The sequence below is a fragment of the Gavialis gangeticus genome, unplaced genomic scaffold (genome assembly GCF_001723915.1).
Source record: "Gavialis gangeticus isolate Ggan-Ray unplaced genomic scaffold, GavGan_comp1, whole genome shotgun sequence".
Classification (NCBI taxonomy): Eukaryota; Metazoa; Chordata; order Crocodylia; family Gavialidae; genus Gavialis; species Gavialis gangeticus.
Window position 1 is genome coordinate 168,922,320 of NW_017728992.1, and position 16,293 is coordinate 168,938,612.

Genomic DNA, 16,293 nt, shown 5'->3' on the forward strand with positions numbered 1-16,293 from the left:
CTGACTGGAAGGGGCAGGGATGACCACCATAAAACAGAGACAGGAGGCTGTGGGTGCTCTCTCTCTCTCCTTCCCTCTCCTGACTGGCAGCTGGATTGAAGGGGCATGGTTAGGCTGAGGAAAAGAGCTTGACCCTGAAAGGGAAAAAAAGGAGAAAGGCCTGGAGGTATAAGTCATTAGTTACGGGTGCGATATGGTGTGTATTAGAGAACGCTTGTCGGAGAGAACACTTTAGCCAGAAGGCTTATGTTTGAGTTACAGCCGATTGGCTTGTGTTATTATGTTGGTTGTTTGTGTTTACTGTTTACCGGAGGACCAGGTGAGGCTGTAGGGGTTGGAGGAGGCCTCATAGGGACTCCCCAGTAGTGTGGGGTTCCTGGCGCTGGAGAAGGCACAGCATTTGCAGGGTGCAGTGGCCCTAGCCCCAGAGCAAGAGAGGGGGCAGCGAGGAGCCCCCAGAGGGCTCTCGCTCGAGACCCAAGAAGGGGGTTTGGGGGCTAGGCACGGCTACAGCCACCTGAGCCTCAATTGTGGGAAGCCCCAGTGGGGCACGAGATCCGAGCAGGGGGTCTGGGGGCCGGGCACAGCTATGGACACCTGAGCCTCGACTGTGGGATTGTGAGAAGCCCTAGTGCGGGCAGGGATCGCGACGCTGGGCCCCAGTGTGGGTGTGGGCATGGGCGCAGAGAAGGGCCCCGGTGTGGGCCACGAGTATAAGACAAGCCCGGAGGGTGGTCCGCGAGGGCGCGGGCAACAGTAATTGACTAGACAACATTCGGAACATCTGTGATGCTCGGGGCGTGGTACCAGAGGTGGTAGGAGCCATGCGTAACCCCTAACGCTGGAGTGCACCGGGGCAACTAGACAGAGCATTGGCCAAGATACATCAGGGCACTGTGTCGAAGTAGATAGAAAAGGCAGCCTCCCCTAAACACTTGAGACATCAAAGACATGGTGGGCGAGATGGTGAGGGTGTGTTGGCACTGACTTGACACAGTAGGAGGCGCTAGGGGAGTTCACGGCACCCCTAGGTGCTGTCCTGTCACAGCTTCCAAGGGTGGTGGTGCTTTCCCCTATCTTGGAGGTGTTCAAGGGGAGATTAGACAAGCACCTGGCTGGGGTCACTTGACCCCAACACACTTTCCTGCCCAAAGCAGGGGGTCAGACTTGATGATCTAATAGGTTCCTTCCAACCCTAGCAATCTATGAAATATAAGTATAAATTATATCCTTAAGAACTACCACTAGTGAAGTGATAATATGGTCAAAATTCTTCTCAAGGTCTGGCCAGTGACTTATAAATGCACACATTTTAATTTGCTTTGCATTCCTTTGATCAATTCAGAGTCCTGTCTTGTCTCCTACTATATGGGTTGAACATCAGAGAGATATTCATATAAATTATGTTGTTTTGTGAATAACTCTATAATCTTTAATGTATTGACTGAGGTAGCACTTTGTCATTTTTTTTCCTGAAAGTTCTAAGGTTTTTTCCCTCCTTACTTATCAGTAAAACTTTAAAATCTTTAAGGTGGATGGTGTTATTTAGATGCATAGTCCTCAATGAAAATACATGCAAGAACAGTGAAAACTCTATGGAGAACATGGGAAGGGTGAAGATCCTTAAGTACATATAGTGGTTTAGGAGAGACACATTAAAGAGGAACTGTGATAGAATGTGTGATGAGATACCTGCAGTAGGGCAAAAGGGATCCCAAGGCACCCAATTTCCCAGTGGAATTTACTAAGGAATAATGAGTATTCTCTTCCTTACAATGCAAAGGGTTAAGGCACAATAATGCTTACAGACCACACATGCCCAGAAACTTTTGCTCATCTCTAGACAAGTGAGGGATAGATATTCATCCATTTGGACCAGCATGATTGAGTGAGTGTAGGTGATGTTGTACTAAGCCTTGATTAAGCTGTAAATATTAAAAGCTGTGCTGAGTTTTAAATAAATCTGTTGGGCAGTGAAGTTAGCAGTTCATCCATGTTTGATTCTTTCTTCTTTGGTTTTCCTCTCTTAAGGCACGTGTAGACATCCTCAAGATCCAAACTATGATCAGGTGGCTTACACTCTGAATGCATGTGCAGTTTGGTATTTTGATCAATCTAACCCTATTTAGGTTGATTTAAGTGTAATATCTGCATGTATCCTTAGAGATAATGAAGATAAATTGATTCTTCAGGTCTTAAAAGTAAGTCTTGAGAACAGGGTGGCATACAAGATCTATATTCCTATTTGGACTGCTTCGGTGAAGATATTGTTATTATGAGACTGAAGTTTCTAAACTTAGTGGCCAAATAATTGTGACCCTTAAGATCATAGGTGGATCTAGGATTTTGAAAAGAGAGGTGCAGATGGTGTGGCACATCGTCACATATCACAAAATACACAATTTTCTCCAGTTACAAAGCAACTAGATGCTTTACTAATATGCCACGGTAGCACTATACAAATGTAACTTTTGGTATGTACACTGATTTGTTAGATTATATATAACATTTAAAAAATACACAGCAAACTGGGCTAAAATAGTCAAAAGATGCTGTTTCATTGGTGCTGTAGTCATTATGGTTAAATGTACGTCTCTTCTTTAAAGTAATAAATGCCCCCTAACCTTCTTGAGTTTCATAGTAGCTAGGGTCAGGTGGGCCTGAACAGATCATCTAGCCTGAACCCCTGCCACAGGCAGGAATGAATGCTGGGTTCACAAGACCCCAGACAGGTGATCATCTAACCCCTTTTTGAATTTACCCAAGGTAGGGGTGAGGGCCACTTCCCTGGGAAGTTGGTTCCAGATTCTGGCCACCCTAACTGTAAAATATTGCCTTCTGATCTCTAACCTAAATCTATTCTCCATCAGCTAATTACCATTGTTCCTCGTCACCCCAGGTGGTGCTGGGGAGAAAAGGGCTCTAGCTATTTGCTGGTGGTCTCTCCTGATAAGTTTGTAGGCAGGCACCAGGTCCCCCCTCAGCCTCCTCTTGCTGAGGCTGAACAGGTTCAGGTCCCTCAGTCTCTCCTCATATGGCCTGTCCTGCTGCCCTCTCACCAAATGGGTGGCCCTCCTCTAAACCCTCTCCAGGCTAGCCACATCCTTTTTAAAGTACGGCGCCCAGTACTGGACACAGTACTCCAATTAGAGGGGGAGTATCACCTCTCTGGACCAGCTTGAGATGCATCTTTGGATGCATGACAAGGTATGGCTGGCCTTGCTGGCTGCGGTCTGGCATTGGCGGCTCATGTTCATCTTGGAGTCAATAATGACTCCAAGATCGCTTTCCGCCTCTGTGCTTTCAAGAGGGGAACTCCCCAGCATGTATGTATGCTGTGGATTCCTTCTCCCAAGGTGCAGCACCCTGCATTTGTCTACGTTGAGCCCCATCCAATTCTCATCTGCCCACTTTTTTGTAGTCTGTCTAAATCTAGTTGCAGCTTCTCTCTCCCTTCAAGTGTGTCCACCTCACCCCACATCTTAGTGTAATCAGAAAACTTGGACAGAGTGCTTTCAACCCCCTCGTCCAAGTTGCTGATGAAGATGTTATACAGTGTGGGCCTGAGGACTGAGCCCTGGGGGACCCCACTGCTCACATCTCTCCAGGTTGAGTACGACCCATCCACCACTACTCTCTGGGTGTGCCCAATCAGCCAGTTTTTTACCCATCCAACTGTGCGGGGATCAATGCCACAGTCAATTAATTTATTAATGAGAATGGGGTGAGAGACAGTGTCAAATGCCTTCTTAAAGTCTAGAAAGACTATGTCCACAGTGACACCATCATCCAAGGATTTAGTTACTTGGTCATAAAAGTATCTTTACAATGCCTCCAATACTACATTGTGAGTCATTTCCAGGAATCCTCATTTTCTCTGTTTTAAAATCGCAAATTCTCTGATAAAAACCCCCCAAATTCTCAGATTAAACCCCCCAAATATGCATTTTTTGTGATTAAAAGTGATATATGTATATGTATACAGGGATGTGTATGTATGTATGTATGTGTGTGTGTGTATGTATGTATGTATGTATATATATATATAAAATCTGGAACCAATTTCCAAGAGAAATGGTGCTGGCTCCTACATTGGGGGGTTTTAAAAGGAGGCTGGATGAACACCTTGCCGGGGTCATTTGACCCCTATACTCTGTCCTGCCATGGCAGGACAGAGTATAGGGGTCAAATGACCCCGGCAAGGTGTTCATCCAGCCTCCTTTTAAAACCCCCCAATGTAGGAGCCAGCACCATTTCTCTTGGAAATTGGTTCCATATCCTGGCTGCCCTGACAGTGAAGTAGCACCTCCTGATATCTAGCCTGAATCTACCTTCTGCCAGCTTGTGACCATTATTTCTTGTCACCCCTGGTAGTGCTTGGGGGAACAGGGACTCCCCCAATGCCTGCTGGTCCCCTCTGACTAGCTTGTAAACAGTCACTATGTCCCCCCTCCTCCTCTTGTGGAGGCTGAACATGTTCAGGTCTCTTAACCTGTCTTCGTAGGGCCTGCCCTGCTGTCCCCTGATCATGTGGGTGGCCCTCCTCTGGACCCTCTCCATGTTGCCCACATCCCTCCTGAAGTGCGGTGCCCAGAACTGGATGCAGTACTCCAACTGTGGCATAACCAGTGCCGCATAGAGGGGAAGGATCACCTCCTTGAACCTGCTCGAGATGCATCTGTGGATGCATGACAAGGTATGGTTGGCCTTTCTGACTGCATCCCCACACTGTTGGCACATGTTCATTTTGGCATGAACAAGATCCTTTTCTTCCTCTGCACTGACAAGAAGAGAGTTCCCCAGCCTGTAGGTATGTTGCTGGTTCTTCCTCCCCAGGTGCATCACCTTGCACTTGTCAGTGTTGAAACTCATCCTGTTCTCATCTGCCCACCCCTGTAACCTGTCTAGGTCTGATTGCAGCCTATTCATCCCTTCTGGTATGCCCACTTCTCCCCACATCTTAGTATCATCTGCGAATTTGAACAGGGTGCTTTTTATACCGTTGTCCAAATCGCTGATGAAGATGTTGAACAGTGCGGGCCCAAGGACCAAGACTTGGGGAACCACACTGCCCACATCCCTCCAGGTCAAAAATGACCCTTCCACCACCACTCTCTGGGTGCGGCCCTCCAGCCAGTTAGTGACCCGTTTGACTGTGTAGGTGCCGATGCTACAGTCTCCTAGTTTTTTAATGAGATGGGATAAGAGACAGTGTCAAAGGCCTTCCTAAAGTCCAGAAAGACTATATCCACTGTGACACCTGCATCCAAGGATTTTGTGACCTGGTTGTAGAAGGCCACCAGGTTGGTCTGACAGGACCTGCCTCTAGTAAACCCGTGTTGATTGCCCCTAAGCATAATCTCCCCTGCTGGTCCCTCACAGAGGTGCTCCTGGATAATTTTCTCAAAGAGCTTTCCCTGGACAGAGGTAAGATTAACAGGCCAATAGTTTCCTGGGTCCTCTTTCCTTCCTTTTTTGAAAATGACGACTACACTGGCCCTTTTCCAGTCCTCTGGCACCTTGCCAGAGCACCACAAGTGCTCGTAAAGCTGTGACGGGGTCCCACAATGACCCCTGCCAATTCCCTCAGCGCTCTGGGATGGAGATCGTCAGGACCTGCAGATTTGAACACGTCTAGTCTTCCCCCACAAGTTCCCTGACTAGGTCTTCACTGACCCTAGGCCTGGCTGCACCTCCCCTGGGTCTGTCCGGGATCCCAGTCCCTGCTTACAAAAATGGAAGCAAAGAATCTATTAAAGAGGTTAGCTTTGTCGTCTGGTGTGACCATCAGATTGCCAAGCGTGTCCTGCAGAGGCCCTATGTTACCTGGTACCTTCTTTTTACTTCCTATGTATTTAAAAAAGGACTTCTTGTTATCTTTGATCCAGGTTGCTAGTCCCAGTTCTGTCTCCACTTTAGCCTTCCTAACAGCCCCCCTACAGTCTCGAGCAATGAAGGTATAATCCTCCTTGGTGATGGCCCCTCCCTTCCATTGGGTGTACGCCTCCTTTTTGGCTTTGAGACATTCCTGGATGCTTTTGGTGAGCCATGAGGGCTTTTGAGCACTCTTGCCTCCTTTGATCTGCATGGGGATTGTCACCCCTTGGGCTTGGAGAATCGTCTCCTTAAGGAACGACAACTCTCCTTGGACTCCAAAATTCCTCTGGGGCCTCAGTGCATCCCTGACTAGCCTCCTTACCTCATTGAAATATTTCCTCCTGAAGTCCAGGGCTGCTGCCTTGCTGTAGGCCTTTGACGCCCTGTGCTGGATGGTGAATTCCAGTAGGCGATGATCGCTATTGCCCGGGTGGTTGAGAACCCACAGTCCACCCACCAAGTCATTGCCTGTGGCCAGGACCAGGTCCAACAAAGCATTTCCCCTGGTGGGAGTGTGCACCTCCTGGATTAGATGGAGGTCCTATAACTCAGCTAGAAACCTACATGAGTGGTCAGACCTGGCTGACTGCTCTTCCCAGCAGATGTCCGGATAGTTTAGGTCACCCATAATGACCACATCCCTTGACTTAACTGCCTTCATGAGCTGACCTGGGAATTCCCGGTCCAGCTCTTCCCCCTGGTAGCGTGGCCTGTAGTAGACCCTCACTAAGTCCCTTTCCCCCTGACTCCCTTGTATTCTGACCCAGAGTAGTTTAGTTTCCCTCTCCTCTGACCCAGTGCTGTTTGCTGAGGATGTGTATTGATCTCTGACATAGAGCACCACACCCCCACCTTTCCTCCCCATTCTATCTCGCCTATACAGCCTATAGCCCTTGATGTTTACCACCCAGTCGTGCGTTGGATCCCACCAAGTTTCAGTGAGCCCCACTATGTCTGGGTTTGAGTTAGCAAACGACCCTGGCTAGGTGATTGTTTAGCCTCCTTTTGAAGAACCCCAGGGTAGGAGCAAGCACTACTTCCCTTGGAAGTTTGTTCCAGCTCCTAGCTACCCTGACTGTGAAGTCCTGATGTCTAGCCTGAAGCTACTCTGTCATCTTATGGCTATAATTCCTTTTTACTCCCAGTAGTGCTCAGGGGAACAGGGATTCTCCCATTGCCTGTTGGTCCCCTGGCAAGTTTATATACAGCCACCAGGTCCCCTCTCAGCCTTCTCTTATGAAGGCTGAACAGGTTCAGGTCCCATAGCCTTTTCTCATAGGGCCTGCCCTGCTGCCCCCTGACCATGCGCATGGCCCTCCTCTGGACCCTCTTGATGTTGTCCACATCTCTCCTGAAGTGCAGCGCCCAGAACTGGATGCAGTACTCCAACTGCAGCCTGACCAATGTCACATAGAGGGGGAGGATCACCTCCTTGGACCTGCTCGTGATGCATCTCTGGATGCATGACAAGGTGCGGTTAGCCTTCCTGACTGTGTCCTCACATTGGCGGCCCATGTTCATCCTGGAATCAATAGTGATTCCAAGATCCTTTTCTGCCCCTGGGCTGATGAGATGAGAGTTCCCTAGCTTGTAGGTATGCTGCTGGTTCTTCCTCACCAGGTGTAATACTTTGCACTTGTCAGTATTGAAACCCATCCTATTTTCATCTACCCACCTGTCCAGATCTCGTTGTAGCCTGTCCCTCCCTTCTAGTGTGCCCACATCCCCCCACAACTTAGTGTCATCCGCAAATTTGAACAGGGTGCTTTTCACCCCCTCATCCAAGTCGCTGATAAAGATGTTGAACAGTGGGGGCTCAAGGACCAAGACCTGGGGAACCACACTGCCCACATCCCTCCAGGTCGAAAATGACTTTTCCACTACTACTCTCTGGGTGCGGCCCTCCAGCCAGTTAGTGACCCATTTGATTGTGTAGGTGTTAACGCCACGCTCTCCTAGTTTTTTAATGAGAATGGGATGAGATACAGTGTTGAAGGCCTTCCTAAAGTCTAGAAAGACTACATCCACAGCGACACCTGCATCCAAGGATTTTGTGACCTAATTGTAGAAGGCAACCAGGTTGGTCTGACAGAACCTGACTCTAATGAACCCGTGTTGGTTGCCCCTAAGCATAATCTCCCCTGCTGGCCCCTTGCGGACATGTGCCAGGATAACTCTCTCAAAAAGCTTACTTATGACCAAGGTAAGACTGACTGACCTATAGTTTCCTGGGTCTTCCTTCCTCCCTTTTTGGAAAATGGGAACCACGTTGGCCCTCTTCCAGTCCTCTGGCACCACACCAGAGCAACACGAGTGCTCGTAAAGCCGTGCCAGCGGTCCCGCTATGACCTCTCCTAATTCCCTCAGCACTCTGGGGTGGAGATCATCAGGACCTGCTGATTTAAATACCTCCAGTCCCTCCAGAAGTTCCCTGATTAGGTCCTGACTGACCCTAGGCCTGTGTGCATCTCCCCTGGGAACTACCCGGGGGTGGGGTGACCTGGTCCCTGCTCAGAAAAATGGAGGGAAAGAAATCATTAAATAGGTTAGCTTTGTTGTCTGGTGCGATGACCGGATTGCCTAGTGTGTCCTGCAGAGGCCCCATGTTACCCGATACCTTCTTTTTACCCCCTATGTATTTAAAAAAAGGACTTCTTGTTGTCCTTGATCTGGGTAGCTAGTCCCAGTTCCATCTCTGCCTTGGCCTTCCTGATTGGAATAAAATAAACTCCAAATACCTATATATTATGGTATTTGATTTTAGGTTTTTGTATTATTGAAAATCAGAGCTCCCCCACCCACTTTGCTCACCAGGACGCAGGTCCAGCTCCAGCTCTCCTACCTCACTACTTTGTGGCTCTGAGAAGCCCTGATGTGCCGGTGCCCTGCCCATGCCATTGCCCCTCACTCCTGACCCACAGCCCCCCATCCATGCTGTTACCCCTCACTCCCCACCCAGAGTCCTCCACCCTCCAACCCTGCTGGAGGGGGGGCCCTGCCCTCAGCAGCAGTGCCTGAGCCCTGGCTGCCTCCCGTGGGGACTGTTGGTGGCTGCTGCAGCAGAGTGGAGTGCACAGCCCAGCTCCCCTTCCCCCGTGGGTGGCATGGCCAGAGTAGAGCCCACTGAGGGGGGGGCAGGTGAGGGCTGCCTGCTGTGGGCTCAGGCTCCCTGCCCTGTTGCTCTCCCACACAGCCTCCACATCCAAGTGGGCAGGACCTGGCAAAACAGGGTAGAGCAGGGTAGGAAAGCTTGATGCTGCTGCTGCAAGTCCCATACTGTCATGGCAAAGCACTCCCTCCCCACCCAGCAGCAGTGGGGGTGCCAGTGCAGACTCATGTCCCTTGCTGCTGCCGGGTGGACAGTGGGTGCCTTGCTATGGGGACACAAGTCTCCCAGCATCAGCATCAGCACCAAGCTTCCCTGACTGGCCCTGCTCTGCTGTTCCATGCTGGGTCCCACTTACTGGGCCATGGAGGCCCCTGGGGTAAGGCAGCAGGGTGGGGAGCCTGAGTCCACAGTGGGCAGCCCATCCCCACCCCATGCTCAATTCTGGGGGGCATGTGCCCCCCATGCACCCCTGAGAGTGCAAGCAGTAGTGGGGAGCAGCCCCCCTGCCCCATGGATGACTCCCCCACAGCCCTGTCCCATTCCCTGCCTGGGCCCTATGGCCACAGATTCCAGCCCCGGGCCCAGATCACATGCACTACCCAGCTGGGCAACAACCCCAGCCCCAGCCCCAGTCCTGCCCAAGTCCCTCCATCCCTCACTATGGGGGCCTCAATCCACCCTGAATTATCTGTGGGGAGCTGCTCTCCAGGCTGCCTGGTGGCCACATGCTTGTGTGAGCAAGCACATGCACATGGCACCCCCTGCCTGACTGCCCTCCTGCTGCTCCCCCCAGCCCCATACATGCTGAAACTCCCCTTTTCACACACTTTTTTTCTCCTTTAAAGGAGAAAATCTGGGGTTTTTTCCTCAAACTCCACATTTTACTGCATTTTCCCATTGTGAACAGAAATCCCAGACCCCTGGTCATTTCTACACCTGAGTTAAGATTTCTAGCTAGTGCTTAAAACAGTCCACAGGGCTGTGAAACAGAAGAGAAACATTACCAAGAATGGCTAATAGACAGCAAAATCACAAAAGAAAGAATAGTTTGAATACTGGAACATCAAAACTATTATAAAGGAGAAACGATTGTTGAAGAGAGATTGACAGGGATAAAGGAGTTGACAATGAGCCGTGAAGTCAACTGATTCTCAGCACTGCATAAATAGAAATGTTATCATCAGTCCCAGAGCACCTGGTGTTAAAGGTTTGGTTTTAAAGATTTGGGTGGAGCAGATATCAAAGGGGGGGTGCAACTGAACCACTGCACCCCTCCTCCCCCTGGGTCCACCCTTGCTCAAAGCCCATTCACGGCAGGTGGTGGGGGGAAAGGAGGGGTGAGGAACTCCTTTACATATGAAATTATCAAAACTGTTCCCTCTGCAGGACATCCAGCAACCCTAATCTTACTTTTGCTGACTTCTTAGGTAGGGGAAATGGTTTAATACCTGACTGGGAACCCTAATATCTCCAAGGAGTGCTTCCTGGTTGCTCTTCCCTCCAAGATTTGCAGGTGGCTCAGAGCCATCCCCACCCAATATCCATCAAATCCAAATAGATTTCAGTTGCATAATACTCTTTTGACCATACTGCTTTTGTCATGTATATTAGTTTTTTTCTCTCAGATTCCACTGCTAGAAAATTAGATTCCTTGGTTATACTAAGTCTCCTTTATTCACATTGGGTGCCTATGCAAGTGCAGCAAGGCTGCTCCAATGTGCTGTAATTACAGTGCAGCAGAGCAGACTTGATAATCAACCCTGCTGGAGTGTGGTAATTACCATGCTCCAGCAGACTCCAGTGTCAGCGTATCAGCATCCCTGTACTGAATAATGGTGTTGGAGGTGCTAAAACTGAAGCTCTCTCACCGCCATTATTCAGTGCGGCAACATTGATACACGTGACACTCCTGATGTTTTAATTACGGTGGGTCTTGGAATTGCTCTAATTAAAGTACTTCCCTCCCCTCCCAGTGCATGTCTATAAAAGCCCATTAGGTAAAAATTAATATAACATTATTGTAAAAAAACCACAAATAAGTACGTACCTGTAATTCTGTTTTTCATTTCCTATATGAAATCTGTCATATTGTGAATATGCCTGATTTCCTTCCCAGTCCATTAACTCAATTCTTAGAGAATATTGCCTCTGACTCGTTACTGCAAAGATAAACTCATTCCCCAGCCAATGTTCACCTGATGGGCTACCAAAACCCTAGGAAAAAGTTGTTAAAATAACTAATTATTTTTCTTAATATGGTATAATAGTAAACAATAGTTATACCATAATAATTCATTATTACATTTTTTTCTTATATATTTGAATAATAAGTCACTTAAACTTTTCACCATCTGTAAACTGGGTCTTTAAATACTTACCTTGTATAGATGTTTTATGGCTAAATTATTATGAGTAATATTAGAAAATCACTATAAAATAATAAAGTATTATGTTATTGCCCTCATCTACTGCTTGATGAGGGCAGTATAATACTTATTAGCCTTTTATAACAGCTCCACATTAGACTACATTTTGGGACTACTCAGACAAGGAAACTATATCACAATTCTGTAGCTTATTTATTAAGGGCATATTGAACTACATTAACTCTGATTTTGCACTTGCCTTCATTTAGCTCCAGGTTGGAATTCATGTAATTTCTTTTAATCTGTAAAGCCCTGACTCATTTTAGATCTGGCCACTTTGCTAGATCATCTCTTCTCTTGTAACGTATTTGCCAAAACTCAAACCAGTAGAGGTGCTCAAACTAGAGTGTTTTAGTTTAAATCAGAACTGTCAAACTGGTATGTGGCCTGCAAAGGGTTAAATTGAAGCCTCCAGGCTTCTGCCCATCCGCTGCTCCTCCAGTCAGTCTAGCTACACTAGCAGACAAAATCTGTGGGTTCCTTCTCCTTCCTCCAGCTTCCACTTCCTGACTTTGCCCCTAGCTTAAATTAAAAATAACTGCAGGCCAGAATGTGAGGGACCCTGGATTTTGAGATGTAGCCTGGATCCATTAAAGCCACAGCACACTAGAAAAACTCATCTGGTCTTACACTGCTACTTGGCGATACAATGCATATATGGGTGATTATACTTATTAGCACTTCTTTTATTTTGCTGAGTGTTGTACTTCTTTCATACTGCTTTATGTGAACAATAGTCTGTGGAGGTAAAACTATATTTTCTAAATGTGAAATAAATAAATTAGATGCTGTGATTAATCTGTATCATCCTCATCTTCTACAAACACAGATTATTTTATTCCTATTTAACTAACTGATAGAATTATTCAAACAGAAAAATGGCAGTAAAAGAAAAAAGCATAGCTAATTTTCTAAATAGGTACTTTAAGAATTTGGCATTAAATTTTTGTTTCATGTTTTATTAGCATTTCATATTTGACACCACTCCCAGACTTCCAATGTTATCTAAAGTATGGGGCACTGTGTCATTACATACATCTAAGAACTCTTAGTTTCATTATGTTCACCAAAAACCAAAAATTGATATATAGTACTATAGTTATTATTTCAGCTTGCAATGAATAAATCATTCAAATAAGATAAGCACACAATTTTCTCATGCTCATTCAGACATCTTGAGTTGTGAACAAGGGTAGGAATCTAATCACTAGTAGACTAGCATTAGTCTACTGCACGTTACCATCACATAGAAAACATGCACTGGCGCTACTGTGCAGTAGCGCCAATTACAGCACGTTAAGTTAGTACCTGTTATTACATAATATATAATTATGATGCATTAATGTACGTGTAGGCATGCCCTGTACAGGACTCATTAAACTGCATTCATTTTCTTTTAAAATTACCTTCATCTTCAACAAAGCTACCAAGCCTATTTACCGTTTAATCAGAAAGTCCCAGGGAACTGACCCTATAGCCCAGGGGTGGGCAATTATATGAGCTCAAGGGCTACACAGGGAGTGGGTGGAAGGCAGCTGAGTGATGGAGCCAGAGCCCTGCATACTGGGTTAGGAGCTATCCAGCTGAAGTTTCCTCCAACCTGGAGCAGTGCAGCAAGGGAAAAGGCAGGAGTAGGAGGTGGAGCCACTGCTGCATGTTGGGGAAACTGAGCAGCATCCAGGTGGCTGCAGCCAAACTGCAAGCAGCCCTGCCAGCAGACTGCACGCTGGTTTGGATCAGGGCCGGTGAGTGCAGGCAGGAGCATGGTATGGAGTGCCCCACGCAGAACTCCATGGGGGCAGATGAGTACTGGATCCAAACAATTGGCTGAGACCTCCTGCAGGCTGGATCCAATCAGTTGGAGGGCTGGATATGGCCCATGGGTTATATTTTGTCCATGCCTGCTATGCACTAAGTAAAAGGTTGTGGCATGTTCCATCATTCTGCATAAATTGATTCAGGCGTATCACTGTGAGTCCTGCTTTTTGACTCAACAGAGATTAAATGAATTCTTAGGATAATGTATTTAGTCTTTAAGAAATGAAGTGCAGTAGCGTATGGTGAGTGGAATAACATGGTGATCTTAAAGGAATTATTATCTTGTTCCCCTCTTCTGTGCACATACACACATACACTTTCCCTCCCACAAATGTCTCTTCTTTTGTAATGCCAAAGTTTGTTCTTTCCCCACCATTACAACTACTGCCTAATTCTCATCATTTCTCATTTAGATCACTGTAGCCTGCCATTATCTGAGTTGCTGACTTCACTCCTCTCACTGTTGCTACAGTAATCTTCCTTAATTACTCCTTTGTTTTTCAAGCATTCATATTTTACTACAAATACAACCTTCTGCTCTTCATCTGCATAATCATGTCACCATCTACATCTGTCCCATTCCTCTGTATGCTGTTAATCTTCTGCTTGTCTTTTTATTTCTGCCCTCCTCACACTCTTGGCTCTTCACCTTCTAGCCCTCATATGTGGGATGGCCTTCCTGTTCTAGGAACTGGGGAACTGCTATACTAAATCAGACTAGTCATTCATCTTCTTCAATAACCTGTCTCACCGGTGGTCAGCACCAGCTGCTTTGGAGATAGGTATAACAAACTCTGGCATGAAGTCATGGAGAAACCATCCCAGAGGCAATGTTTGTTTCCTAAACCTTGTTGTTAGAGGTAAATTCTGCCTTCAAGTATGGGTTTAAGTACTTTCAAAAACATATGCACTTCTTCGCTTTTGTTAACCTTACTCTTGTTTGTCAAAAACAAACTGTTCAAAAAGAGATACTTTAGGAAATTCCACTTCTCATTTTTCTCATCATTTGTAATAATAAAGCATACTTATTTTTGAACTACTGCTCTGTGCCTTGAATTATTTATATTTTATTTTATTTAGGTTATAGCCTTTCAGTATGTAGAACAGGCCTCTTTCAATATTCCATGCTCTGTATAAACACAAAGCGTTAAATATATGTATTAACTCAAATATAAGATAACCCTGAATATAAGTTGACCCACCAATAATTAGAACTTATAATTTTTTTACAGTTTTCCAGGTATAGAATTTACTCATTGGATGTTTGCTTTGAATTTTTTCCCCTCCCACTGCTACAGTAGGGAAAATAAATCTGGGAGGATCAGGTAGCACCCTTGCCCTCTCCCCATCCTCCCTCCTCACAACTTCTTTCCTCTGCAGCCCCTTTCTTACTGTCAGACTCAGCTCTCCCTGAGCACATGGAAGAGAGGAGGCAATTTAAAAACACTGACCTAGAAATAAACATCCCTGTAGTAACTTGCATAAAGAAAAATGCCTACAGATACGCATACATTTATTTTATCCAGAACTGATGCAGTTTACTTATTTTGAACCTGCTGCAAGTTTTAGGACAAGTACTCTATAAACACACTACACTAATGCTCATAGTATGGGAAACAAGAAGGAGGAACTTGCCCTCTTGCTAGTTAACAGAAACCCAGACATAGTGGGGCTCACTGAAACTTGCTGGGATCCAACGCATGACTGGGTGGTAAACATCAAGGGCTATAGGCTGTTTCGGGGAGATAGAATGGGGAGGAAAGGTGGGGGTGTGGCGCTCTATGTCAAAGATCAATACACATCCTCAGCAAACAGCACTGGGTCAGAGGAGGGGCAGACTGAAGTGCTCTGGGTCAGAATACAAAGGGGTCGGGGGGAAAGGGACTTAGTGGGGGTTTACTACAGGCCACGCTACCAGGGGGAAGAGCTGGACCAGGAATTCCCAGGTCAGCTCATGAAGGCAGTTAAGTCAAGGGATGTGGTCATGGGTGACCACCTGGGCGATACCGATCATTGCCTACTGGAATCCACCATCCAGCACAGAGTGTCAAAGGCCTGCAGCAAGGCAGCAGCCCTGGACTTCAGGAGGAAATATTTCAATGAGGTAAGGAGGCTAGTTGGGGATGCACTGAGGTCCCAGAGGGGAGGGGATTTGGGAGTCCAAGAAGAGTTGTTGTTCCTTAAGGAGACAATCCTCCAAGTCCAAAAGGTGACAATGCCCACGTGGATCAAAGGAGGCAAGAGTGCTCAAAAGCCCTCATGGCTCACCAAAAGCATCCAGGAATGTCTCAAAGCCAAAAAGGAGGCGTACACCCAATGGAAGGGAGGGGCCATCACCAAGGAGGATTATACCTTCATTGCTCGAGACTGTAGGGGGGCTGTTAGGAAGGCTAAAGTGGAGACAGAACTGGGACTAGCAACCTGGATCAAAGATAACAAGAAGTCCTTTTTTAAATACATAGGGAGTAAAAAGAAGGTACCGGGTAACGTAGGGCCTCTGCAGAACACACTTGGCAATCTGGTGGTCGCACCAGATGACAAAGCTAACCTCTTTAACAGATTATTTGCTTCCATTTCTATGAGCAGAGACCGGGATCCCAGACGGACCCAGGGGAGGTGCAGCCAGGCCTAGGGTCAGTGAGGACCTAGTCAGGGAACTTGTGGGGGAAGACTAGACGTGTTCAAATCTGCAGGTCCTGATGATCTCCACCCCAGAGTGCTGAGGGAATTGGCAGGGGTCATTGTGGGACCCCGTCACAGCTTTACGAGCACTTGTGGTGCTCTGGCAAGGTGCCAGAGGACTGGAAAAGGGCCAATGTAGTCATCATTTTCAAAAAAGGAAGGAAAGAGGACCCAGGAAACTATTGGCCTGTTAATCTTACCTCTGTCCAGGGAAAGCTCTTTGAGAAAATTATCCAGGAGCACCTCTGTGAGGGACCAGCAGGGGAGATTATGCTTAGGGGCAATCAACACGGGTTTACTAGAGGCAGGTCCTGTCAGACCAACCTGGTGGCCTTCTACAACCAGGTCACAAAATCCTTGGATGCAGGTGTCACAGTGGAT

General features: G+C 47.0%; 1 protein-coding gene across 1 annotated transcript in view; it reads right to left on the reverse strand.

The window, feature by feature from the left end:
- ANGPT1 (angiopoietin 1) overlaps positions 1–16,293 on the reverse strand; it is a 349,019-nt gene that overhangs the window by 80,313 nt on the left and 252,413 nt on the right. Inside the window, exon 7 of the mRNA XM_019528068.1 lies at positions 11,034–11,200. Coding sequence (XP_019383613.1) covers positions 11,034–11,200 — 167 coding nt within the window. The remainder of the gene's footprint in view (positions 1–11,033; positions 11,201–16,293) is intronic.